This window comes from Serpula lacrymans (genome assembly GCF_000218685.1).
Source record: "Serpula lacrymans var. lacrymans S7.9 unplaced genomic scaffold SERLAscaffold_4, whole genome shotgun sequence".
Lineage (NCBI taxonomy): Eukaryota > Fungi > Basidiomycota > Agaricomycetes > Boletales > Serpulaceae > Serpula > Serpula lacrymans.
The window spans coordinates 349,689-375,878 of record NW_006763293.1 but is presented as its reverse complement, the minus strand read 5'-3'; the positions used below and the strand labels follow the sequence as shown (position 1 = coordinate 375,878).

Genomic DNA, 26,190 nt, shown 5'->3' with positions numbered 1-26,190 from the left:
GGGGGGCGTGCTGGATGGCATGACAATGATGGCATGGCATGGCAGAGCACAGGCAGCTGTGCATGTTATTTTCTGAGAGGCTGGAAGGGTTCTCCCGGAGGAGGGGAAGATAGCGGAGAGGGGGTGTAGGTGAGGAGGGGACACGATGCTGGCATGGGCAAATCAGTCGGACCGGCACTGGGAGGGTCGACTCGGTTCGCGATCTGAGATGAAGATCAACAGCAGCAATGCTAAATTGCAATGCGGAGTCAATTCCGAGCCAACTCGGTTCGGCTTAGTCTCCCTTCAGTGTCCTCGTCGACTGGCTAAACTGTCCATCCCACTCACAGGCCCACCCACCGGCATCATCCGTGCGCTCTATAATTGCTTCATCCATTGCCATCATCGCGCCCTCCTTCGCTCCCGCCCAAGCACCCTCTCCTCCGTATGGTCCTTCTGACAGAATCGTGCACTTCAAGTCACTCTCTGCATCACTCACCTCTTTTCTTAACAGCGCCAACAAGCACTGGCCCAAGCTCTTCCTTCTCACCGCCTAACCTAAACACAAAATGACACCACGGAATTCAGAAACCTTGAACACAGACGCAGCAGAGAAAACACGGAAAGTCCGGTCCCAGGGTACGGATATGTCCCTCCGTCGCGGTTATTTTTGAGCGTCTGACGTTGTCGCTACCCCTCCTATTCTATTCCGAGTATTCTCATCCCATTGACATGTTGGCTACTATGCCATGATCGTCTATCGTCTATCGTCGTCCCGCGAGGACCCAGGCACGGCCCGTCCCCCTCCCTGCCCTTCTTCCTTTACCGCGCTCAACCCCCCCAAGTCGTCCAATTATACATGCCGATAGCATCATCGTATGGCTCTGGCTCTGGCTCTGGCTCTTGTTTCCACCGCGCTCAACCTCCCAAATTATCTAATTATACACAGATGGCATCATTGTTGAGCTCTGGCTCTGGCTCTCGTTCTCGGATCCTCCGCATCCAGCCCCCTCTCCCCTGGCGGGTGCGGGCCCATTGGGGGGGAACCCCGTTTCTGAATACCGGCATCCAAAGGTGCCCGAGCAAGTGTTAAAAGCGGAGAGCGACGGCTGTCGCATACGTGAACACATCCATCCCATGTCCTTATCCTATCCTGTCCCGTATTCCGTATTCTACAGTGTATAGCCCAGCAGGACGGAGAAACGGGGGCGTTTTTGCGAGCTTGAGCATGAGGTTGAGCGCTGAGCATTAAGAGAGAGCGTACTGTAATTATCAGATACTAGCGAATACGCATATGTAGAGTACTGTTGAAGTGGGGGATGACATATGCTGTAGTTGGTATGCTATGGTGGAGACGTGATGCATGATAGGGTATACTATAGTAAAGCTCATTAGTCGTGTGAAGTACGTCGATCATGATACAACGAAATAGAGATGGAGATGGCCCCTTGAAACCCAAAGAAAGAATACATATCGTCATCAGTCCATCCATCCATCCGTCCGGTATGTGTATATTCACTCAGATAACCAGGGTATCAAGTGACTGACGACCCACCGTCCAGCGGTCGGCGCAGGCTCAGGCAGGGCTAGTCCCGTCGAGGATCGTCGGGTGCAGCAGCGTCAGGCTGAGCCGTATGAGCCGTATGAGCCGTATGAGCCCCCGGTGCGCGGGAGGAAAGAAAAGGGAAGCGCGAGAAGACGATGGAGGCGAGCTCGATGTCATTCGTGTGTGTGTCTGAGCGCTCAGAGAGGAAGCGTTGGCGCATGTTGATGAGGAGGCGGTTCCCGAGGAGGGAGGGGAGGGCGGCTGACCAGCTGGGAGGCGTTGGATGCGGTGTGTGATGTGGAGGGTGGTTAAGTGGATGGTTAGGATGAGGAGTATAGGAAGGGGTGGGCGAGACGTACGGCATGACGACGTTGAGATACGTGGGGAACCGGGCCCATATGATGGTGGCAATGAGAAGTTGGGCGAATATGCTGGGAGGGATTGGCGTTGACAACGGTCGGATGACGAGTCAAGAACGAGGAACGAGGAATAAGAAGAACTCACGCTAAAAAGTACAGCAAGCTGGATACCAAAAAAAAAATTGTGAGATCGTGAGATTGTCCGGGGTTATCGTATGCTTCACATCGAGTCACTCACCTTTCTCTGGCGAGGGCAGTGAAGATGGTGCCCCGCGCATACAGAGTGCGCGCGGCTTTGAAGAGGACGAACCCTAACAGCAGGGGCTCTACCACGAGTACGGGGGTCCAGAAGAGGGCGGAGAGAGGGAGGACGCCTGAGTAGTAACACCCAGTTGCAGTGGACACGACGGGAAGCACTGTTTATCAGCAATAATTAATTCGATATCCACAGTCGTAGTGATTGTGAACCGCGATGTGCATGGATGAAGGAAAGGATAGGGACGTACTTTCGATGCGGGATATCGTGATGCCAACGAGAGTGGCCATGATGGCGACCTCGACGCCGCTCATGACGGCAAGGAGCACCAGCATTTTGGAGCTCCTTTCGTATATTGCCCATACCTCAAAGCCTTTGTCAGGACGAAAATCGCAGCCAAGAGGAATTGAACATACCCGTGCTTGTAGGATTACTGAACATGTACATCAAGCTTAGATATATTCTGAAATTTTGATATAAAAATTCGCTCACATTGGACGGTGACGGTGGTAATAAGGGTTCTGCTTATTTCAAGTTATTGGTCATGATGAGAAGCAAGCGTACTCACACAATGTCGTCAAACATGAGATAGATCACACATCTAGGTTCGAACGGAAAGCATTAAAGTTCTGCCACTATATCAGAATTGACGACAGATCTAACATCTGCGGGGATCAGTATCTGTAAAATGGTGTAAAACAAGCGCTTACTTTAGAAGAGACGACGCCGCTGGGGGTTAATGGGACTGCGACAAGCAGGCCATAAGTCGTGTTAAGAGATGGGCAGATGGACACATACTTATATCAAAGGTGAGCCAGATGAGCGCGAACCAGCCGTTCTGCGGAGACGATAGATAGATTAGCGTTAGATATATTTTTACCACTACCAGGGACTTACAAAAATATACAAGTAATGAATCCAAGTACGCTTTCTGGACCACATAACGCCATACTGAAGTTGAGGTTATATTAAGAATCTACGTTGAGTTTGTATTAGTTATATACCTCAGTGTGTATCATTATGACTAGCGGAGAAAATCGTTAGCGCTATCAGATCAGCCATACTCATGCGAAAGAGACATACAGCGCTCGTATATCAAAAGACCCAGTGCACCTGCTCGTGACTGCTTTCCAATATCCACTATCATCGTCGAAAGTGGTACGAGAGGAAGATATCATAAATTGGAGTCAGCAAAAGCCGAACACGGTGAATACGACGGCTTACAAGCTCGGAGAACATTTAAGGGTAGAGAGGAGGACTCTGTCTGGGACATTGTTGATCAAGGACGTGGAGGAATCAAACCATTCGCTTTCCCAGATGACAGACTTCGAATGATGCTAGTAGGTGGAGAAGGAAAGGGATATCAGCAAGATCTGCGGCTACAGTATATTTTTATACAAGTACGAGCGCCATAGTGGGGCTGACTCGGAAAAGGTGCATGATCATGTTTATGCAAACTAACAGTCGAAGTTACCGATACTGACGCATCATTGACATGTGCAGCGGATGCAAATAGACACCGTGACCGCCGGCACGAAATCCATAAGTCTTCAGCGTTTCCTTTAGGGACAACTTGCCCACGATGATGTTTGATCTTTAAGCTGGTTTTTCAACGTCAGAGACGCCCTTTAGGAATATCTTGCCAGAAAAAGGTTCACTGGCAACATGTTGAAATACCGCATCAAGTTAAAGTGGAGTTAGCGATCTTATTCGAGGAGTATTTTCACAATGTAGACAGTGCTTCGTGTGAATGTGCATGCAACATTTGGTGTTCGCGAGGACGTTAACAATTTCCTCGCTGAAGTACACCTTCTAATCCCGCCCTATAATATTGTAAGTAGTAGTGAGACGACTCCCTTCTGGCTGAGCGGTACGTAGAAGTTATACCTAGAAACTGTAATATAGTCAATAAATCTCTTCGCCGACCTCGGTTCACTTACCAAAAAAACTCATCCGTGTTGTTCACGTTCTTGGAAAATCAACCTAATCACCCAATACACAATCAAGGCTATCCAAAGGTAGCTTGGCTGACAGCTTAATCTTACCCATTCACCTACCACCTTGGAGACGGCCAAAGCAAATTCGCAACATCAGCCAAATTCAACTGAAACTGTTGAACACGTTGATAGTGATGGTCTACTCACCAGTTCAGGCCAGTTCATCCCACGATGACTTTAACTGCCCTCCAGCAACTACACAGGGTTCAGGACCAGAACCACAATTTACCATCACCCCCTTGGGAGCGATGATGTAGATGGAGGTGGAAAGTGGAAACAGATGCTGCCCAGGAGGTCGCCAAAGACATAAAGGAAAACATTGCAAAAAATACAGGCAGTAGAGAACTGAGTTACTGAGGCATTAGAGGTCAAACTATACATTTTGGTGTTGCTCTTATGATGTTGGCATCAGCATCAGCATATAACGGCAAGTGTCTTATGCAGTATGGAACTTGAAGGCAAGGTGGTAGTTCGGAAGGCTCCGCTAACCCTGAGTACTTCAGAGTTGTGGTCACTTGGCCTTAGTCATCGTCATGATCGAGTTGCTCCTCTTGATGATCGACTCGTTCTAGTTATGCCATTCCCGACGTCATCATCCAGATCGTCATCTATGATCATTCGAGCCTTAGGAGAGGACGCGTTTCATATATAAATCCTTTGGATCCTCTTCGTCAATTCCTCAAACGCTCCCTCTCATATATCATCGTCCAAAATATTCATCATTCAGCCATGTCCGCAAAAGATATTGTCACCGCTTACGATGTTGCAGTCCCCGAAAAACAAACGCAAGACCAGCCAGGTCTAGATAAGTACATGAAACGTGAGTTTATACAACAAACTTGCACGTGGCTTTTTGTGAGATTATATCCCAGCCGGAGTGGAGTTTATCAGGCAAGAAGTTTGGGACAATGATGGAAAGCCCCACTTGAAAGATTATGTCGGTAGCGGCAAGTGAGTTCGTCATGTTTTTTGCTTCATGTATGCGCTTACATTTACTATTCAGATTGCAAGGCAAATACGCTATCATTACTGGCGGTGATAGTGGCATTGGTCGTGCCACTGCAATAATGTTTGCGCGCGAGGGTGCCAAGGGCATAACTATTTCTCATCTCCCGGAAGAAGAGGAAGATGCAAAGCACGCAGCGAATGCGATGAGAAAGGACGGGGGTGGCATTGAGATCAATGTCGTCTCGCTAAACTTGCAGCATGAGGCTGATTGCAAGAAGCTGGTGGATTCGCACATGCAGAAATTCGGCACTCTGAATATTCTGGTCAACAACGCCTCCAAGCAAATGTAATTTTTGTTTCCTCGGTCTGGAATGCAGAATATGGCTGACATTATCTTTTCAGCATATGCCCGAATTTCGTCGACATCGACCTCAAGAATGTACGGAGTACTTTCGAATCCAATATCATCCAGATGTTCGCAGTTACGAAATTTGCTCTACCACACCTGAAACGGGGTTCGGCTATCATCAATACGACTTCAGTGGTTGCCTACGCGGGGGCTCCTAATCTTGGTAAGTTTTTTTTTGGCATTTGTCGTGGTGCTAACTCCATTACTAGTCGATTATAGTACCACAAAAGGTGCCATTCTCACCTTTACGCGATCTCTCGCTATGCACCTCGCGCCTCAAGGCATTCGCGTGAACGCTGTTGCTCCTGGGCCTGTGATGACCCCTTTGCAGCCAGCAAGTCGCTCTGCCGAAGAGATGGAGGAATTTGGTGTCGGTGTTGCCCTTCATGGGCGTGCAGCTCAACCTGCTGAGCTTGGACCGGCCTTTGTCTTCCTTGCGTCCGCGGACTCCAATGTCATGACTGGAGCCTGTATGCATGTCAATAGTAAGTGATCATCTAATGCGGTGATAGACGACTATTCAACTTGACCTCCAGATGGAATGCATGTTGGCGGTTCCTAGAATCACATTCGAAGGACTTTGACCATACGCAATGCTGTATTAATAGTTGTGCAATCGTAAATGTATTGTAGCTTTGTAATGATAAGTGTGCTAATGTTACCACTCATACTAGAATGTGCAGAATATCTGATGTACTAGGCGGACAGTGATTGAAAGCAAACGGTCCATGTCTATTTTGATGTTACCGTCAATAACATTTCCAGAATATACATCCACAATCCGAGCATACACGTCGTTATCGACAAGTTGGACAATCGATGTCAAAGGATATACGTACTTTGCATTACACCAACCCGACGTCTGGGGTTAGCCTGAGCTGCTTTTCGTGTCCACGAAACCACAAGTATTATGCGATGATATTGTCAAACCGTTGTTCGCAACCGGTGCAGATCGCTACAGTACTTATATGCATTAGCACGTTCGCAGGTTACGAAAGTGATAAACAAAGACGGACCATAACCGCATCTTATTGGTCAGCTAAGCGATGTTCCCAAAACAAACAAACTCTCTAGCTTATACTGCTACCGTTCAGCTGGACCTGGGCGAGTCAGATTCATCATGATACTGTCGATACTGTAGGACTCGAATCTCACGAAGGAAACAGGAGAGGGACCCTAAACAGTTTCACATGGGCCACGATGGTATCCCACACAAGAATACCTTTTGACGCTGGCTCTCCAACTTTTATTTGACGTTACGAATTTTGAACCCGAATAACTCTGCTGAAAGGCTACAGAAGTCGGTCACGCATCGCATTCCCGCAGTGACCATATGCACCCATTCATTCCATGACCGCTCATGTGAACTGGTACCTTGTATTGCCCCTCAATAATTTGATGGATATCCTTCGATGCATCACTCGTAAATGTGGAAGATGTGGTCTATTTTTCGATGACACTATCATGCTTCTCTGTCAGATTCTATAAAAGCGAGACTCTGAGCTGAGACCAGTCTTAATTGAAGTCGTGGTGCATCTCACTCTGTTCACTAGGATGTCGTCGATCCTCGCTGCTGCACTCCTTGGCATCGCTGCCGTTCAAGCAACTCCGTATCATGTCGCAAGGCAAAGCATCACTGCTTTGACCACTTCACAGATCGACGTGTTCACACCGTATACCTGGTACGCAAGCACCGGCTATTGCACTGCGGCTACCACCCTCGCATGGAATTGCGGCGGTACGTGTCGAGTTGCAAACCAAGATGTTTTCTCTGAGAACTGACCCTGTAATCGATAGCAAACTGTGACGCCAATCCCGACTTCAAACCCGTTGCATCTGGTGGAAATGGTGATTCTGTGCAGTACTGTGAGTGGTTGGGCTATACTCCAAGGATCTGCATGTTGACTTTTGGCTCGTAGGGTTTGTGGGTTACGACCCAAACCTTGACACTGTCATTGTCTCTCACCAAGGTACTAATACGTCCGAGATGTAAGTTTGGAAGTAACTTTTCCTTGCATATGGTTTTGCTAACGTGTGCAACAGCCTGCCTCTCGTCACAGATGGAGATTTCTTCCTGACGAACTTGGATACTACACTTTTCCCTGGTATCAGTTCAGATATCGAGGTTCACGATGGCTTTAAAAATGAACAGGCCAGGTAACCGTACTACTACCACGGTACTCTTTATTCTGCATCTGACGCGATTCGCATCAATAGTACTGCTACTGATGTACTAGCTGCCGTCGAAAGCGCCATGTCAACGTATAGCACTACTACCGTTACCATTGTCGGCCACTCTTTGGGTAAGCACATTATGTCTTTTCATGATTCGTGGAGATATACAACTTCTTATCTTCAGGTGCTGCCATCTCTCTCCTTGACTCTGTGTATCTCCCACTGTGGCTCCCTTCTGGAACCACATTCCAAACCTTTGGATACGGACTTCCTCGAGTATGTTTCAGTTCCTTGCAATAAAAAAGCTGTTTTTTCTGATCAATATCCTACAGGTTGGAAACCAAGCATTCGCAAACTACGTTGATGCAAACCTTCACCTCACCCACGTTAACAACGAAGAAGACCCAATCCCGATTTGCCCGGGTATGTTCTTGGGCTTTGTTCACCCAGCGGGTGAGGTCCATATTGAGGACTCTGGTGAATGGGCTGCTTGTCCCGGTTAGTTCGATACCTTTCTTTTCGTTTGGTTGACACGGCGTGCTCATGTTTGATTTGGTGGGTGTGTCACAGGCCAAGATAACCCAAGCACACAGTGCATCGTTGGGGACGTTCCTTATATCTGGGATGGAGATGAGACGGATCACGATGGACCTTATAATGGCGTCGAGATGGGCTGCTGAGGGATTTGAATTGTGTTTCGTTTTGACTTTGAGATACCACACTCTATCTGATCTTTGAGTACATTTGGAATCTATGCGTCATGATGCAAATTTTCGAGGAATTACTGCTTTATTTCTAGAGGCCAATGATTTATTGTTAGGGGATAACAATATGATTTGAAATATCTACAAATGGCACCTCGCGTCCCACAAGGTAGTGCTGTAGAGGATATCATGGGTGATCAGCATATTTCAGATTCTCGGAAGGCTGTAACATGGTTACTTCGGATTCTCGCATTTTCAATAAGCTCAGACCAGTTGAGGATGTGTTTTACATAGTTGCCCTTTGCCAGGCCATCGAGACAAGAACATGCGGTTTTTGCTCCAGTGCTAGTTCGAGATCCAAAAAGTAAATAACTATTTTATCTGTTATAAGAAACGTTTCAGTTAAACAGTTGCGCAACAACATATGGAGGAAGATATAACGAAAATGGTTCAGTTGCTGAGATGATATACTATATTTGAAGTCAATGTAATTTTGACATCTGTTATCGGGAGATCATTTTTCCTAAATGCATGTCCACCTTGTGTCGTTTCACCCAACGGGATCTAAACGATGGACGTCGTCGGTGCCTGGATGGGAACAGGGATAGTCGAATTCAACTCGGAGGAACCACGGCGCAAAACAACCGAAGCTACCAGGACAGGGGCCGGTTCTGTTATCCCTGACAGTGAGGTTCCTCCCTGTTCATTGTGGTCAGCAGACCGAGCTAGCTCCCGACCTATGGATCCAACGGTCTCTCCATTTGGAGAGAGAGTGAACGAACCACCACTCAGTTCACCTGCGTGACTGCGCCAAGGCTGCCCAATAGACAGGCTGGATGAGAAAGTTGGCAAGGACAGTCGTCGAACATGCGACGATTGAGTGATGGACCCGACGACTTGGCTGGATGTGATATAAGATATGAAGCGGAGAGAACCAACAGGGGTCTCAGACACAACGGGTGGACGCGAAGCATGTCTGCGTAGTACGTGATGTGCCGGAAGAGACGGTTTTCTGGAGGTAGAGATGTGTGAGTACTTCAAATAGACAAATTATGATGTGATATTTTACGAACCTAGCGTCTGAAGATTCTTGAACAGGTGGACGGAAACCCATGCATCGAATAACCCAAAGGCAAGAAAGGCGATAACTTTGTCTAGCATCCTTTGTAAATCCGAGAAACGCAAAGAATGTCAGGGCATAGAATACGGGGAACCAGCGGTTGGATTCAAGCCAGAAATCTGTTATGGAACTAGATGCCCACTCGGATACAGGATATTGTAAAATTTGAGACAAATTAGAATGCACAGAGTTCCATGAGTAAGGTGTTATTTCCGACGGCTGGAGGATGGCAATATAGATGGTGGTGGTTAAACCAACCGAGACAGAACATATGATGCCAATACCACTAAATGCCAAAAGTCGCCAATAGTGACTGACTTTGAGGTGCTGATCAGATTGCATAACTTCCCTTTTGTAAGCTTTCCGTTTTAAAGTAGCATGGATGGCAAAACCTATCGCTAACCGTCAGTACCCATAATACAAATGGCAGCCTCGAGATACAAACCAGCATATAAAGCAGTCACTAATGCGAAGACGGCTGACCATATGATAACAAGTGGGAATGCGGGTGGTGTGATGAGTGTGGCAGGGAAGCAACCCATGTTCTCGACAATGATAAACCTTTCAAACTCGACAATATACTCTATTTGAGAAGAATTGGTTAGTGAGTTAGCGATAAAGGATAGTTTTAGCATACGGAAGAGTAAAAGTAGTAGAGGGAGGCCAATGCCTAAGGACAGCTCTATGATTATGTCGCGTCGGATCTGATATCCATGAGTTATAATTATCATCAAAGAGCTAATATGATTACCTGGTGACTACTTTGGTTTACAGCCGTCATGTTGATAATCCGATACAAGCGACGACTGATGAATAGTAGACCCATTTGGTTTCCAGCTGTACTAGCAGTGAGTAGGCGAGACGCTATAATAGCGATAACTAATAAGAACAATGTATGAAAAATGGTTGCGCACTGACAAATGTCACACCAAACTGGTGCCCAGTTCTCTACATTGTCATCCCACACGACAGAATTCACGCTGTAAACGAGACAGCAGATGCTGGTCCAGACAATGTATAAACATAAACTGATGTTCTTGGCTGATGGACAGATGATTACTTAAACCTGCAGAGAATTCTGAGTAAATGTACCTCGAAAATGCATTGGCAGTAGGATAATCATTGATATAGATCCCAGGAATCCAAACACAGAAAAGGCATGATTTGTGCTGGAAGCCTTGCTGGACATTAATAGAGATTATGGAAGGGAGTTTTCTTGTTGATACTGTCGCCACTTGAGGCCTTTAAATGAATTCTGTGAATCTTCTGTAAGATGGTACATCGAAGGATGGCGACGTCTTGATATCGATTCATGTTCGCCCTCGGGTATCGAAATCTTTGCAAAGGAGAAACGATCAGATTATGATATTCTTGCATATATAAATAATAGTACAAACCCCCTAAAATTTGATGACCGTAAGAGGAAGCAAGAGCTAGGAGAGTGATAGCGGGTTAGTGCTTCTTAGCTTAGCCAAGTGACCACAACTCATCATTCGTGTTTTAATTTTCAGTTTACAAGAAAAGCACGTTCGGACTCATGCATGTGCCCAGATACCATAGAAAGAAACGATAAGACTACACATTCTTATTACATGTCACCGAGCCAACTGGACCTGGACTGGGTGATTTTCTAACGGTTCTGTGGATTGTTGGATTGAGCGGAAGCAATATCGTTCGATTTTCTCTCAGCATATTGTGGTCGATACTAAAAAAAGTCTGAACGTCAGACATGCGTACTGCAGTATATTCATTGAAACAACTGTACTTGATATCATTTCATAATTGCTGTAGCACGCTCATTTGAAGCTGCAGGGTGAAGTTGGACGTTGACCTTCGCAGGACCTAAATCAGCAAAATGTCAGCGAAGAACCAAGACAGTTGATAATCACGACCTGTGCGCTGTGTCTGGCCATGATATATAACAATAGAGCGTCGGCTGGTATAATCTCCACTAGGACCTCGGTAGAGAAGGAAACGACGGCCCTCCTCGGAATCTTTTGGACTGCCTAGAGGAGACTAGAACAGGTCACTGAGATCTCAGGTCGATCAAGCCCGAGTGAAGCACATTCAATCTGCATATCAGTAGCCTTGCAATGTCACTGATAAGTGGTAGCACTCAGAACATCGCATACGCTTACTCTTTCTCCTTGAATCGCATGCACGGGAGTAAATCTGCGAAATAGCCAGTAACAGGGGTTATACACGAATCGGACACTGTACAAATAACGGTTCATTATCCTGGTGACGCATAAATGATGCGGGAGCCCTGTATACAGTAGCAATCAAGCTTACAGTAAACACAACATCTTAAGGAAATAAACCATTACATATGTCACTCGAATGACTGTATACACGGTAGCGGGAAAAGTAGCGAGAGTGACATTTGCGTGTAGATATAAACAATAGCAAATAGTTAGTCCTTCTTGGGACTTGTGTGGTTTTACGATCATCCCCCATTCGGATGGTACTTCCCTTGGTTCCTCAGTTTATGTATTCTACTACTGTCATAGCCTAGCTATATGCTCCAGGAAACGCCCATATTACGTCGGTCAAGTGTGAACAATCAGTTACTGGTCCAAATTTTAGGACACTGTGGGATACCTGGTTTTGCACCGAAAGAATCACTACGTGCCGAGATATCCGACGTCTCTCTGGTTCAACGGCGTGTAGTTATGGCGAATAACTTGAAGGAGTATAAGTAGACAGCCAATGGATGTGGGTCCCATCAGGGGAACTTCACACCGACAATGGTGAGTTTACAGCATGAACCCTGCCAACGAGTCGAGATAGTGACAACGCTTTTGATGTTGATTCGGTATCAAGCCTTGCTTTTCCCTTCCAGCTTCTGATTCTGCAGAGCATCACTGAAAAGAAAATCTATATTCCCACAGTAACTATGTGTCAATCTATTCAATCCTATCCACCATAATCATAATGGCTGTTCATGTGAGCTAGTAGCAGTGTATACTTCCCCGTGAACTGATGGATGTATGTGACACAGCTCTAGGCGATCACTTTCGAAGATGAATAGGTTGGAGGTCGGCGACCTATTTTCGTGACGTAGCTACTAGTTCTCGTCAGATATAAAGGCGAGACATCTGAGTCAAAATCCACCATCTTTTGTTGGAATTCCTGGTGCATTCCACTCTAGTTCACTAGGATGTCGTCTATATTTCTATTTGTTGCAGTCCTCCTTGGCGCTAGCGCCGTTCAGGCATCCCCCATTCATTTCGCAAGACAAAGCATCACGACCTTGACGGCTTCACAAATTAGCACGTTCACTCCATATACCTTTTTCGCAAGTGCTGGCTATTGCACACCAGCTACCACTTTGGCATGGGATTGTGGAGGTAAGTATCGAGTTAGGTGATATCTTCCTCCCCCACGAGCCCTGACTTGTATTCTGTGGTGACAGCGAACTGTCAAGCAAATCCTGGTTTCATGCCCGTCGCTTCTGGTGGTAATGGTGACTCTGTACAGTTTTGTAAGCTCACAGACTTGATCTCGATAATTTTTACTTAGCTTGATTATCAGGGTTCGTGGGCTATGATCCAACTCTCAATACTGTCATCGTCTCTCATCAGGGTACAGTTCCCACTGAAATGTAAGTGTAGAAGCATAGTTGATTTGTGTATCACCCTTCTCATGCACAGGACAGCCTGCCTCTCGTCACTGATGGAGATTTCTTCCTATCGAATTTGGATTCCACACTTTTCCCTGGTATCAGCTCAGATATCCAGGTCCATAGTGGCTTCAAAGATGCCCAAGCCAGGTAAGCATCTGATCATCACTTTCCACGCCTTCTCTGACATGATCCACATCAACAGCACTGCTACTGATGTACTAGCTGCTGTTCAAAGCGCCATGTCAAACCATAGCGCCAACAGTGTAACGCTAGTAGGCCACTCCTTGGGTGAGTACTTTTGTTGTATCTCTAAGATTCGCCTGTATCAATAAGGCCCCTTCTCCCCAGGTGCCGCTATTACCCTTCTTGATTCAGTTTATCTCCCACTTCACCTTCCTGCGGGCACTCAATTCAAGACCGTCGGTTATGGGCTACCTCGAGTATGTCTCAGCCCCCTTTCTTCTATCTGAAATCAAGGAACCTTCTCTGATCGGTATCCACAGGTCGGAAATCAAGCGTTCGCAAACTACGTTGATGCGAACCTCCAACTCACACACGTAACCAACGAGAAAGACCCTATCCCGACTCTCCCTGGAATGTTTTTGGGCTTCGTCCACCCATCGGGTGAGGACCACATTGAAAACTCTACCCAATGGGATGCTTGTCCCGGTTCGTCTATATCTCCTCTATTCTTTCAACCAATGTGCTCACGACTGTGCGTTACAGGGCAAGATAACCCCAGCACGCTGTGCTCAGTCGGCGCTGTTCCTACCGTCTTAGAGGGCGATTTGACTAATCATGACGGACCTTATGGGCCTGTCACGATGGGCTGTTCAAGCTGAGGTTTTTACTTAGGGTGTTTTTTTGGGGATACATAATTTATATCTCTTGGGCATATATCATGGTTCGGAATACTAATGGGTATGTTATACTATTGGGTTTTTGGCTCGCTGAAACGGTGTTGTGAGTAAGTGCTATGGCTGTGATGAGATGCTCGAGATCTACAGTCCTCGTGGTTGAGTCGGCTGATGGTTCGCAGAGATCCCAGCGGTACAACTTTCAACTTTCAACGTTCCAGCCTTCAGAATGGTCGCACGTGTGTAGGGACTGCTGCCTGTGCATCCGGGAGCGGAAGTGCTTTCGGATTCCCACGTGTCTGTGGGTCATACTTATCATGATCGCCGAGTGAGAGTCATAGCCAGGATCTGTACGCTGTATCAGTATCCCTCTCTTATTTATCCATTGCGCAACAAAGCAAGTTCTTTCGCGATGGCCGCAGCAGTCGAACCCCTCTTCCGCATCGCCCCCACCACACAAGGTTATGACTGGGGAAAACTAGGCAATTCCTCCAAAGTTGCCCAATATGCTTCCGGGGCTGGGATACCTGATTTTACATTGAAGGAATCAGCACCGTATGCCGAGGTAAGTGATGTGCTTGATCAACAAAAATCGTTTTCTGATGGGTGACCAAGTATAGTTATGGATGGGCACTCACCCCAAATCGCCGTCTCGAGTAGCTGAATCGGGCGAGATATTGGCGGCGTACTTGGCTGCTCACCCAGAGCTCATCGGCGATCGAGTATCGAAGCAGTTCGGTATTAAGGACGGCAATTTACCCTTCCTGTTCAAAGTCTTGGCTATCAGAAAAGCGTTGAGCATACAAACCCATCCGGACAAGAAGACTGCAGAACAGTTACACGCAGAACAGCCCAATGTTTATACAGGTACTAACAGTTGATCTTGCACATCCATACGTTCTGAATCGACTCCTTCAGATCCGAACCATAAGCCCGAGATGGCCATAGCTCTTACCCCATTCCAGGCATTGTGTGGTTTCTTGCCCGTCGAACAGATCGCCGCGTATTTGGTGTCGACCCCCGAGTTTGCTTCTCTCATCCCGAATGCCATCGTCAACCAGTTTCTCGCCTCCTCTTCGACGCTTGACAGCAAAGGCCCTCTCAGGGATTTATTCTCAGCATTCATGTCTGCCGATGTCAACCAGGTCAAGGAAGAAATAATTAAGCTGGTTACACGTTACCAAGCCGGCGAGGAGAAAGAAACCGAGAAGGGCGTTAAAGAGCTGGTTTTGATATTGAATGAGCAGTATCCAGGCGACATCGGGATTTTCTGTGCCTTCTTGCTCAACTATGTGACTTTAAGCCCTGGCGAGGCCATGTTCCTTGGCGCAGGGGAACCTCATGCCTATGTGTCTGGTGGTAGGTGTCTTTTTTCCCCAGCTTTATATTGATCCGAGAATACTAAAATGGAAAGTTTCCCAGATATAATGGAATGCATGGCGAACTCGGATAATGTTATTCGAGCTGGTCTTACTCCTAAGCCAAAGGATATACCTAACCTTGTGTCAGGTCTGACCTACAACGCATCGCCTCCCACGAAACATATGGTACAACCCGCGAAATACGGAGGTGCTACCTTGCTGTACGACCCACCTATCCCCGAGTTTTCTGTCCTCCGGTTGAATTTACAAGACGGGAAGGAGGAAACTCACGCAGCTATAGACGGACCATCTGTTGCTATAGTGACAGAAGGTGAAGGAACAGTGAGTTGGGAAGGAGGGAAATCACTGCAGCTCTCCACGGGTAACGTTTTCTTTTTGGCGGCGGGTGTGGAGGTGTCGTTCGCGAGTAAGGGCACACTCAATCTTTATCGTGCCTTTGTGGATGTGAAAAACTAGAGGACCTTTTTTTATTTTTTATTATTCGTGTTGCGAAGTAGTAAAGTAGAAAGTCTTGTACGTTGTACAGTAGATGGATGTATGTTGCAGTACGTTGCAGTACCAGTGATCGACTTCCGGTCCGAGTCCGAGATGGTTTCCCCGCACTGGAGCCTGAGAAATCAAGAATCTTGTGGGCCACATCCCCCGAGCGCTCAAGATCTCCATTACAACCTTTAGCAACACCAGCGTGAAACAAAGGGCACCCTTTAGTATTGCGTTGCTAGGATGACGCCCTCAACGCCCACGCGTGCTCCTGACTCGCCACGGTCATCTCAGTCCCCTCCTCCATCTGGGGTACAGGGAGACTTGGAGCTTGAATTACTCGGGTTGGCCAATGCTTTGTATAACCTTGGAACGACCGTTATCAATGATTCTACGAAAGAGAGAGATAAAATAGGAGGGGCAAAGCAAGTTGGGCTTCGGGTGTATGTTCTGATCCATCTGTTTCAGCAGCGCTGTTCTGACCTTGTCCTTTGAATGAACTCTAGCAACGAAGTCATTAGCCACCTTTCAACCATTGATGATATGGCACAACACATCAATACGATGATCCCGTTTCAAGTTCTGACTGATATAGATAATGCACGGAATCCAATGCATCTCACAAAGGAAAGACTAGAAAGAGCGGCTACGGAAAATCAATTCATGAATGGTAAAATCGCTGCGATTGACGTGAGTGAGATCTCTCTTCGTATGATTCAACTGATCCTATAACGGCATCCTAGTCATATCGCAAGGCTCTGGACGAGGCTTTGGCGCAGAGCTTCCCTGAAGTACAAGAGCACCTCCAGTCAAGGCAACTACCATCTGCCAACCTTGCAGCACAACCAGGAACTTCATCTCTCGATGGCTCCTCTTTGGAAGCAGTCCATCGCGACAGCTAATCATATCAGCCTAATAACCAGCGCTCAAACTGGTACGTGTATTGAATTTATCGCTTTGACGTTGGGATCATCAGTTGACAAACCTGGGCCTCTTTTTGACTGGATCAGGTTGACAAGGGGATTTTTCGCGAACGTTTGATATAGTCAGCATCAGGTCTGCGGCCACCTAAATGGAGATATACGTCGTATCCACATCGATTCAGCTGAAATACGACTGTTATTTGGCTCGCAATTGGCATATGCTCGCGTTCACCTATGTCGATGGCGGTGATTGATCCCAAGTCGAAGAAGCTTAACATGGCGGCGGTTGGTTCGCAGGTGAGGGAGCGTTGTATATTGACGGAGATTATCAGATATGTAAGTGCATTGTCGGAAACACTGGTTTGTGGATGTGAGCGCCAGGGAGCCCTTCGTGAGACTTGCGGCGTGTAATAGTCATAATTTATATTGCACCTCTCCGTGTTTTTACCATATCTCTTGTAATTGCATCTTTTCGATCCGAACAAGTGTCCGCCCCAATGATAGATGATTTATTTCAATCGTAACTAGGATTTTCTGCTACCGTCAATTTGTGCTGTAGAACCGGTGGTTGCTGTACCACTCATAATATAAAAGCGGGCCCGACAGCCGGAATGAAGCGAATTTTTATAAGAAAGCTCAGGCGGGCTTTGTTTGCGGCTTCCTGTTAAGTTACAAGCTTGCTACTATCCTTGAACGGCTTCACAGTCGCTCATTCATAATCCTGTACAAAACCGATATCGATATTCACAAGAAACGTGTATTCTGACCTGTTTCTCTATTCTCCTCGTCTGCGACAGGCTACGATCAATCCAACTACGGTCTCTTGTTGCTCCACGTTGGATTCGGCTCCCTTGTACCCTTTCACTCGAAAGTCTGAGTAGCATCTGTGCTGGAACACATGTCTCAGCTCTTGAAAACCTATACCAACTTAACGCCCAATTCTCCGAGGTCATCTGTATCCGATGCACTACGTGCTATCGCAGACGGTAGGTCACGATCTACAGAGCCCCACCCTTGCATTCTCACGAAATATATACCACCACAGCCCCTCCAACCCTCGATACTACGTCAAGTTCGACGTTAATACAAGCATTGCTAGACGACATCAAGAAATGTGTCGTCGACAATGCTACAGGCAGACTATCAAAGGATGGTGTGTTCATTTTTGCCTTCTTCTCACGAGATATGTGCCGATGGACTGGCATTTTTGTATTCTTTCTATAGATGCTGCCCCTGCCCTTCTCGCGGTCAAGATGATGGGCAGAACCCCTGCTGGATCACGAGTAATCTCACTCCCACAGAACCTCTCTGCTCTCCTCGCCATTGCCACAACCCTCCGAAGTAACCCGAATTCGTCAAATGAAGCACTCAAATGTATCGCAAATACGTTGCTTCTAAGCGAAAGTTCCCGAGTTACTTGGATTAGTAAGGATATTGGTGGGGGAGAAGCTTCTGTTGAAATGCTCGAAGTAGATGCTTTCTGTTATCTGATATCCTGCCCTTACTAATTTCCCTGTTCCCTGAATGTAGAGGTCTTCAGGAGCTGAGGAATTATTCCTCGCATCTCGCATTTTGTTCCTATGCACGGCATCAGCCTCGTCGTCTGCGAAGTTCATTCAAGATCTAGTTGAGACCAAGCGGCCCGGAAATGGAACAATTATCGACATTATAGGAACCAAAATCGATGTACTTTTGAACAGTATTTTATTTGGAGCGAAGATGTCTCGCGAAGCAATGACTGATTTGTTGAAGTTCACCTTCAACTTATTGGTTCACTACCCCAAGGTCTGCCCTGCTATATCTGCGAACGTCAATGACATACTGACTTCTTATATGATAGACTGTAGAGTGTGAGTCGCAAAATCCGACAAGTGACACCGATTCTCAAAAAGTTATGGGTGATTTCTGGAGTCAAAAATTGGATGGGTGCGTAGATTATGTTTTTGCCATAAAGGATCTTTCATCGACGTATCGTACGCAGGGTCCTTCCTCCTCTTCTTCGGGTTTTCAATTCTCTTCCACTCACTTCTCCAAACCCTCTTACTTCGCCGTTGACCCACGCTATTCATTCTCTTATCACTATACCCCTCTCGCCGTCTCTTCGCAATGTCTGGTTCGGAAAATACTCGTCCAATTCTCAGTCTTCAACCAATTCAAAGTCTTCTCCGTCTACCTCTAGTAATTCATCTCCCGTCGGATCCAACAAGTTCCAGTTACCAGGCACTTCAAATAGATGCGAGTCGCCTACCAAGGAAACGAAAGTCGGTGCTTTAGATAGGGCACTCTCCTCTGTACTGGCTGCAGGACGCCGATCTCTGTCACGATCATCGTCTCCTATGCCATCCTCGCCAGCCATGGATACCGTCTTGCATGCATATGACCTCCTGGATGTTTCCTTGAACTACTTCCTGCCAGGCAACGTTGATACCGATCACGCATCGGTACGGGAGCTGTGTAAGAAGGAGGGGGAGAATTCACTGGACGACCTAATGAGTCCTCTTGTGCTTCTCCTAACTCGCTTCTGTTTGGCAGACGAGGGTGTTAGGACGAGACTCAGAGAATGGCTGGTTCCTTCGGATCTGGACCGGACACGCCCACTCGAAGGCCGCTCCGATATGCTTGGGCGATGTCTCCGTCTCCTAGGAAGTGTCTATCACGCACGCTTGAAGGATGCTGTGGGAGAAATGTTGTTCGCTATGTGTGATTCGGATGGCAAGTCATTCCTTGTTCATGCAGTTGGACTACTCATCTCATGTTCTTCTTGTTGGCCTTGCAGCAACTACGCTTTCCTCCCACTTTGGTTATGGGAATGTAGCGGGATTCTTGTTCCACAAGGGTATCGTCAATGCGCCTCAAGGTAGTTCTTCGAGTACGACGAATATGGCGTCGGGTGGAGCCGCCATAAATCCCATCACGGGTACTGTTGAGCGACAGTCAACACCGATCCAAATGACAGAAGAAGAAAAAGAACGTGAAGTCGAGAAGCTGTTTACTCTATTTGATCGACTCGAAAAAACAGGAGCCATGCCAGCCAGTCAAAATCCGATACGCAAGGCAATTCATGAAGGAAAGTTGGGCTGAATGATGTGTGATGTGAATGGACATTCTACCGTTTCTGTTTTTCTCTTACTATATATATTTCTCGGATATCGATACCATTTTCTCTCGTACTCTACAATCAATAGCATAATAGTGTTCTCCCATTACTTCAATCGTTCTATGTCGTCGTCACTTACACCTACAATGGTTATACTCTCGGGCTCAAGAATATGACAAAGATAATGATAGCACGTCGATACACTAACATGAACTCAGGCAAGAGGTACTGTAAGGACAACACTAGATACGGACATATATGTACCCGGTGATGCGTAGTAATAGCGTCAAACTGACAGCCCATCAAAACGTTATCTTTTGACCCTCGAACGAGGTTATACCTCCTGTACGAGGTCCACCGCGACCCCGTCCACCACCACGACCGCCCCTATCAAAACCACGTCCACCGCCTCGACCACCACCACCACCGCGACCACCCCATCCACGATCACCGAACCCACCGCCACCACCACCACGACCTCCGCCACGGCCTCCACCGAACTGGAAATGTTCTGATAAGTAAAATGTCATATACTCGAGCCTAAGATAACTTACTCCACCACGGCCTCCGCCTCTTCCGCCACGACCACCTCCTCCACCACTATCGTCTCTCGGCTGAGAGAAGTCTAGTCGTAAATTACGACCATCCAGATCATAGCCTTGTAGTGTCTCGAAGGCTTTCTTGGCAGTCTCGATATCGCTGAACTCAACATAGGCGAAGCCCTTGGGCCGTCCCGATTCGCGGTCCGTAGGTACACGTACGCTCTTCACATCACCTTGCTCTCCAAAGGTTTCCCAAAGTGCATCCTCGCCAACGTTGAAGCTGAGGTTACCAACGAAAAGTACGGATGATGGTGCACTGGGCGCATCGCCAAAGGTTTTGGCACGCTTTTCACGGCTGGCCGATTTGTCAGGGGGGTAGCTTTTGTCGACTTTGACAGGTCGACCGTCGATTTCTTTGCCGTCCATAGCAAGAGCAGCGTCCACGGCTTCCGTCGTGGCAAAGTGAACATAACCGAAGCCTCGAGACTTGCCGGTATTACGATCCATTTGAACTGTTGCAGAAACAACCTCACCGCACGAAGCAAACTCCTGACCCAGCCAGTCGTTGTCAACATTCCATGAGAGTTTACCAACGAAAACACTTTTTGTTTCCTCAGACGACTCTGCTGGGACAGCAGCAGCACTGCCATTTGCCAGCTTGGCCTTTTTGGGAGGCGTGGCGTCATCATCGTCAGCCTTACGTTTGTTACCTACATTGTTGTGTGAATGGAGGTATTCAGCAGTTAATGATTATCACTTACCTGCGGCAGCCTTGACAGCAGGTGCATCAGCCATCTTGGCATCACCATCTGAGTCGTCAGACGAGTCATCGCTAGATGAATCTTCAGCAGTAGGTTTTTTGGGTGCTGGTTCAGCTTCGTCTGAAGAGTCTTCAGACGAGGAGTCGGATGAAGCCTTCTTCGCAGCTTTTTTTGGTGGTGCTGCCGCTTTGGTGACTTCTTCATCAGAGCTATCGTCATCCGATGAACTCTCATCCTTTTGCACTGGCTTCTTTTTTGGTGATGGTGCCTTCTTGGCGGGGGTGGGTTTTGCAGCAACTTCTTCGTCCGAGGAACTGTCGTCTGACGAGGATGCGGCGGCTTTGGCTTGAGGTTTTATTTGAGCAGCCTTTGGTTTTTCATCGGATGATGATTCATCTTCTGAATCAGAGGAAGAAGAGGAAGAAGAAGGTTTTTGAGCGACAGGTTTCTCATCATCAGAGGAACTATCATCACTTTCGTCAGAAGAAGCTGCTTTCTAGAAGAAAAGAAATCGAATGTCAGTCGAGTAGCTTGAGAGATGAAATGATTCCTTACCTTGGCCTTGGTAGGTTGTTCGTCTTCGGAATCCGAGTCTGAAGACTCATCGCTAGAGTCCTTTTTGGTTACCTTGGCTTTTGCCTTTGGTCACAAGGGGTAATACCGTTGTCAATGCATGGGAAGATAAATAGTATAAACTACACACCTTGCCGTTTGCCTTGGTAGATTTCTTCTTTTTCTCGTCCTCGGAGGACTCTGAATCGGACTCATCTTTTTTGGTAATTTTAAGAGGTTGCTTTCCTTTCGAGAGTTTCTATTGAGATAAGATGAGCATGTATCCAAGATAACGCTATGAAAATAGGACACACAGCAGCCTTTGCTAAAATCTCCTTAGAAGATATGGGCACAGGCTTTGCGGGGGATTTCTTGTCCTTTGCAGGGGACTTCTTCTCCGGTGCTGCTACCTTTTTCTCCTTTGTGGATTTTTTGTCTACCTTCTTGTCTGATTTTGCCATGGTGAAGTACTTGGGTGCAAGGAGAACAGCGAGCCTTGAATCGAAATTTTTGGGAAGGTCCGGCACTTTCATGCTTTAGGGCAAGTAAATGAGCCAAGCCCTAACCTTAGGTTCGTTCTCCCTTGGGCTTGCTCACTGACAATCCTGACCTTACTCATACGCAAGGTCTTTATTGTTGCTACATTCTGCAAATCGTTATTTAACCAGATGGAAGAAGACTTTGATGTTATAGTCTTTGGTACTGGTCTGACGGAGTCCATCGTCGCCGCGTGAGCTCTGCTGACTCGATCTCCTCAACAGCGTGCTGAAATCATCTTCAGTGCTATCGCTAAAGCAGGATTTAAGGTCGCACACGTCGACCCCAACCCATACTATGGTGCCGATGAAGCAAGTCTATCGCTCAGCGAGCTTGCACAATGGGTAGACAATCGCAGCTCTGCAGCAGCTTCCAGTGAATCAGGTCCATCCACAACCCGGAACTCCAGATTCGCGTCTGCATCTCGTACCGCTTCGATACCGCCCCGCCCAAATCAGTATTCTGTATCTCTATCGCCTACCGTGATACCATCGGTTGGCCCTCTGATCTCTAGTCTCATATCTTCAGGTGTCGCACGCTATGGAGGATTCAGTCTTCTTGAACGCGTCGCTATATATGACGGTCAGCAGCTCAAGGCTGTGCCAGGAAGCAAAGAGGATGTTTTCAAGGATAAATCTATCAATCTAATCGACAAACGAAGATTAATGAGGTTCTTGATGTTTACTATGGGAGATTTCGAAGAAAGCAAGGAACTTGCTGGGAACGAGAATGAACCATTCCTTGGTTTTCTGAAGACAACTTTCTCTTTGAGTCAAGAATCGGCGCGTGCAGTTAGCTACGCTTTGGCCTTTTGTATCTCTGAAGAAGGTACAGTTCAGTCTTCTCGTGTCTGATCGGATCTGACGTATTATTTTGCTGTAGACCCCACTCTTCCGGCTTTACACCGGATTCGTAGTTATCTCAAGTCATCTGGCCGTTATGGTTCTTCTCCCTTCCTGGTTGGTCACTACGGTGGTCTTGGAGAGATGGCTCAAGGCTTCTGTCGCATGTCTGCCGTGCATGGAGGCGTATACATCCTTGGAAGATCAGTTACTCGTATTTCACACGAGCCTCAAGAATCTCCTTCTGACCAGAGCGCCTCGCCTCGCCACCGCTATACCGTCGAGCTCGATGATCTTCCAGAGCCTCTTCACTGTGATTGTATCATTTCTTCGTCAGAGCATGTTCCTGGTGAACTACGGAGCGAGGCGGAATTTACGTTTCCGCCTACTAGTACTGCCGGTTCGAAAGGCATCAAGTCAATAGCTAGATGCATTGCTATCATCGACAAACCTATAGTTATGGAACCCAAACCTCCTTCGCCCGAGTCGCCAACGCCTACTGGCGATGAACCTGATTCCGATGTTGTACCACCCTCGGATGGGAAAAAGGAAGTGGGATCTTTAATTTTAATTTTCCCCCCGGGATCCACAGAGGATGGCTCGTCGTTTACGTCAGTACATGTGCTCGTGACAGGACCAGGTTCAATGTCTGCGCCCGCTGGAAAGTGTGAGTCAGATTTCGCATGACGGGGGGACATTGCCTTACGAACTTTAATTGCCAGGGATCGTTCATATCTCAATGCCTCTTTTCAGCGAGACAGAGGAGTTACCAGAACGTCTTCTTGAGCCTTACGTAAAGGCCATACTTTCCCTGACATCCGAGCCTTCCCATCAACCTATCTTCGTCGCTTACTACGCCCAATACGACTCTGTGTTTGACGATCGTGGTGCCGCTTCCCATAGTAAGCCGTCGACGGTTCTGGTCACGCCCCCTTTGTGCAACCATATTGCGAACTCGTCGGATACTGCAGCACGCACTGCTGAAGCCGTATTTTGGAAAGCTATTGAAACCCTGAAAGCAGTCAAGCAGATGTCTTCGAGTTCTACGCTGGACAGTGAAGCTACCTTCCCTGAAGTCGAGAACTTCTGGCCTCCATTGGACGTCTCGGGCGATGAAGAAGGTGCAGAAGAGTGGTAGTCAGATAGTGAGTGCGTAGACTTCCGAGCACGAACGGAAGTCACCACTTCATCAATAATTATAATTGTAATCAATGTCACGATGTACTAGAATGACCATTAATGTTAGCAATTGGATTGTATGTTGTTTGGCTGTAGCCTTTGAAATAAACAATTACAAATACAACGAAGGCTTTGGGTTATCACTTCGTTACTCGAATATCAGACGCGTTCAATATGCACCCCTCTTTACGTTTGTTTTCTGCCAAGGCCCACCAGCCATTGATACGCTTCGTTGGAAAACGAAGTTGGCCTTCTGGTACGTGGCTTTCACCAATACAAAGTCTTGTTTTGGTCTGAGACGTCATTTTAGCTGTTGAGCCTTCTCACCCTCATCCGGCGGCTCCACCCGACTATTCAAAGTCATTCTCAGAGTTGTCTGAGAACCACCAGGCGCCCGCTACAAATCACGTAGCAAGCGAAAGTTCAAATACAGCAGCGCAGGTGTACCAAGAATTCTGGGAAGCGCCTTCTAGATTCTGGCAACCGAGATCTAGAGAACTTGAAGACGCAGAGATTGATGCTGTATTGGTATGTTCGCGAATTATTGCAGAAGAACTTTATCCAATATATCTGGTACACAGAGTGGGGGTGCATCTCTACAATGAGCCTACACAAATCTTGATGGAAGAGCCTTTAGTGCCTTTCTTATACATGTTATTTATACCATCAACACCATTTTCCTGGACAGTCAATCTGCACATGCATTATATCATTGCTCCACGATTGTCGATTTCGCTAATCTTTCTCCGCATATGCCAGTAAGTGAACCTCTACTTCTGCTTCGCCCATAACACGCCATAATCCTCTGGTTTTGATATCCTCTTCATCACCATTCGAAACAATACCAACTTCTATTTCTCCTGGCTTGTAATCTGTTGCGTGCACTGTCGACATTGCTTCGATTGCAAGCTGTGGGCGGGGCATCAGTATCTCCACGATTCAGTTTGACTTAGTCGTAACCAACCTCTATGACCTCAGCTCGGCTGAGAGATTTACCAGCTTTGGCAGCATCGTCAGCGCCTTTACCACCATCTAGCTTCTTCCATTTCTTTTCAAGGTGATTCATAGCTTCTTGTTGCTTCTGTCCAGCGGCAGTTGCATGGAAGCCTACAAAATAGCCCGCAGGATCGAGCTTAAAACACTGAGGACCAAATTCAGGATCGATTCCAATAAGAACCATCGCTGCGAAAGAAGTGAGATATACGACCAAATGTTAGACAGGAATTGATAATTACAGATACCAAGAGGTCGCATGGCGGCACGTTGTGTATAAACTTGATTGATATTTGCTAGTCTGCGGGCGAGTGCGTCGGGGGTGATTTCGTATCCATACTTGTATCTGAAGTCAGCAGCTTCTGAACGGGCGCGCTGCACTTGATATCGGGCATCGGCTACGTAACATGTGAATATAAACCCTGATAAATAGCTTGAGGAGGATACCAATCAGCCCAGTCATAACGCATCCTATAGTGGGCGTTATGCTGAAGAGGTGAGTAACTGTGGACGCGTCAAGAAGCTTGTCCTGTGCCCTCCCTTTTAGAACAATGGTCCAGCGATCAAGATGCGCAACGTACGGGTACTTTCTTTTGTGTTATTACAACGGAAGTGTCTTTCCCCCTCACTGCAATTGCGGTATGTCCTGAACCAGAGATCGCTTTAAAGGCATATTCTATCGCACCGATGGAAGGTGAGTAAACAACTGGCTTCAAATCATATCATCTACTAACCGACTTGATACAAGCGTCCTTCTGGAGAGAATACTGTGAGATAACTAGACAAAAGTCAGAAACAATCAGCAGTTTATCGTATATATGCAACGTACCGGTCATATGAGGTCCTTGACATGGTGGGCTACGAAGGTTGCTCTGCAAGGCAATGTCCAGCGGGACGCGCAAGTACTTGGGTGACGCGCAAGCAATA

General features: G+C 47.1%; 10 protein-coding genes across 10 annotated transcripts; 7 read left to right on the top strand and 3 right to left on the bottom strand.

Annotated features, from left to right (window-relative positions):
• Positions 1 to 1,565: 1,565 nt before the first annotated feature.
• On the bottom strand, positions 1,566 to 2,636 carry SERLADRAFT_360031 (uncharacterized protein; the record flags this gene model as incomplete). The annotated part of the gene is made up of 5 exons (XM_007315186.1): positions 1,566 to 1,794; positions 1,873 to 1,956; positions 2,030 to 2,047; positions 2,123 to 2,300; positions 2,391 to 2,636. The coding sequence occupies 5 exons, from the start codon at positions 2,473 to 2,475 to the stop codon at positions 1,566 to 1,568; spliced, it is 594 nt and encodes a 197-aa protein (XP_007315248.1).
• Positions 2,637 to 4,722: 2,086 nt separating this feature from the next.
• SERLADRAFT_460075 (uncharacterized protein) lies at positions 4,723 to 6,143 on the top strand (the record flags this gene model as incomplete). Its single annotated transcript, XM_007315185.1, has 6 exons — positions 4,723 to 4,957; positions 5,010 to 5,088; positions 5,141 to 5,431; positions 5,488 to 5,657; positions 5,704 to 5,979; positions 6,032 to 6,143. The coding sequence occupies 6 exons, from the start codon at positions 4,867 to 4,869 to the stop codon at positions 6,076 to 6,078; spliced, it is 954 nt and encodes a 317-aa protein (XP_007315247.1).
• Positions 6,144 to 6,891: 748 nt separating this feature from the next.
• SERLADRAFT_460074 (uncharacterized protein) lies at positions 6,892 to 8,552 on the top strand (the record flags this gene model as incomplete). Its single annotated transcript, XM_007315184.1, has 8 exons — positions 6,892 to 7,232; positions 7,292 to 7,360; positions 7,414 to 7,483; positions 7,538 to 7,651; positions 7,712 to 7,797; positions 7,854 to 7,945; positions 8,002 to 8,167; positions 8,240 to 8,552. 8 exons carry the CDS (start codon positions 7,049 to 7,051, stop codon positions 8,347 to 8,349), a joined length of 891 nt encoding a protein of 296 aa, XP_007315246.1.
• A 385-nt stretch (positions 8,553 to 8,937) lies between these two features.
• Positions 8,938 to 10,274, bottom strand: SERLADRAFT_434923 (uncharacterized protein; the record flags this gene model as incomplete). The annotated part of the gene is made up of 5 exons (XM_007315183.1): positions 8,938 to 9,385; positions 9,447 to 9,885; positions 9,939 to 10,076; positions 10,131 to 10,197; positions 10,245 to 10,274. 5 exons carry the CDS (start codon positions 10,272 to 10,274, stop codon positions 8,938 to 8,940), a joined length of 1,122 nt encoding a protein of 373 aa, XP_007315245.1.
• Positions 10,275 to 11,954: 1,680 nt separating this feature from the next.
• On the top strand, positions 11,955 to 14,070 carry SERLADRAFT_360026 (uncharacterized protein; the record flags this gene model as incomplete). Its single annotated transcript, XM_007315182.1, has 10 exons — positions 11,955 to 12,243; positions 12,317 to 12,439; positions 12,495 to 12,843; positions 12,909 to 12,977; positions 13,028 to 13,097; positions 13,152 to 13,265; positions 13,321 to 13,406; positions 13,467 to 13,558; positions 13,622 to 13,787; positions 13,845 to 14,070. 8 exons carry the CDS (start codon positions 12,654 to 12,656, stop codon positions 13,958 to 13,960), a joined length of 903 nt encoding a protein of 300 aa, XP_007315244.1.
• A 200-nt stretch (positions 14,071 to 14,270) lies between these two features.
• On the top strand, positions 14,271 to 15,943 carry SERLADRAFT_460072 (uncharacterized protein; the record flags this gene model as incomplete). The annotated part of the gene is made up of 4 exons (XM_007315181.1): positions 14,271 to 14,540; positions 14,596 to 14,842; positions 14,894 to 15,334; positions 15,398 to 15,943. The coding sequence occupies 4 exons, from the start codon at positions 14,388 to 14,390 to the stop codon at positions 15,811 to 15,813; spliced, it is 1,257 nt and encodes a 418-aa protein (XP_007315243.1).
• A 75-nt stretch (positions 15,944 to 16,018) lies between these two features.
• On the top strand, positions 16,019 to 17,269 carry SERLADRAFT_460069 (uncharacterized protein; the record flags this gene model as incomplete). Its single annotated transcript, XM_007315180.1, has 4 exons — positions 16,019 to 16,280; positions 16,344 to 16,527; positions 16,581 to 16,771; positions 16,848 to 17,269. 3 exons carry the CDS (start codon positions 16,081 to 16,083, stop codon positions 16,737 to 16,739), a joined length of 543 nt encoding a protein of 180 aa, XP_007315242.1.
• Positions 17,270 to 17,415: 146 nt separating this feature from the next.
• On the top strand, positions 17,416 to 20,057 carry SERLADRAFT_446375 (uncharacterized protein; the record flags this gene model as incomplete). The annotated part of the gene is made up of 6 exons (XM_007315179.1): positions 17,416 to 17,746; positions 17,985 to 18,229; positions 18,291 to 18,545; positions 18,601 to 18,686; positions 18,742 to 19,472; positions 19,537 to 20,057. 6 exons carry the CDS (start codon positions 17,659 to 17,661, stop codon positions 19,839 to 19,841), a joined length of 1,710 nt encoding a protein of 569 aa, XP_007315241.1.
• A 2,648-nt stretch (positions 20,058 to 22,705) lies between these two features.
• On the top strand, positions 22,706 to 24,351 carry SERLADRAFT_460063 (uncharacterized protein; the record flags this gene model as incomplete). The annotated part of the gene is made up of 3 exons (XM_007315178.1): positions 22,706 to 23,077; positions 23,132 to 23,758; positions 23,814 to 24,351. 3 exons carry the CDS (start codon positions 22,915 to 22,917, stop codon positions 24,227 to 24,229), a joined length of 1,206 nt encoding a protein of 401 aa, XP_007315240.1.
• Positions 24,352 to 24,799: 448 nt separating this feature from the next.
• Positions 24,800 to 26,162, bottom strand: SERLADRAFT_460060 (uncharacterized protein; the record flags this gene model as incomplete). The annotated part of the gene is made up of 7 exons (XM_007315177.1): positions 24,800 to 25,179; positions 25,235 to 25,452; positions 25,506 to 25,661; positions 25,711 to 25,792; positions 25,845 to 25,939; positions 25,998 to 26,041; positions 26,093 to 26,162. The coding sequence occupies 7 exons, from the start codon at positions 26,113 to 26,115 to the stop codon at positions 25,006 to 25,008; spliced, it is 792 nt and encodes a 263-aa protein (XP_007315239.1).
• Positions 26,163 to 26,190: the final 28 nt, after the last annotated feature.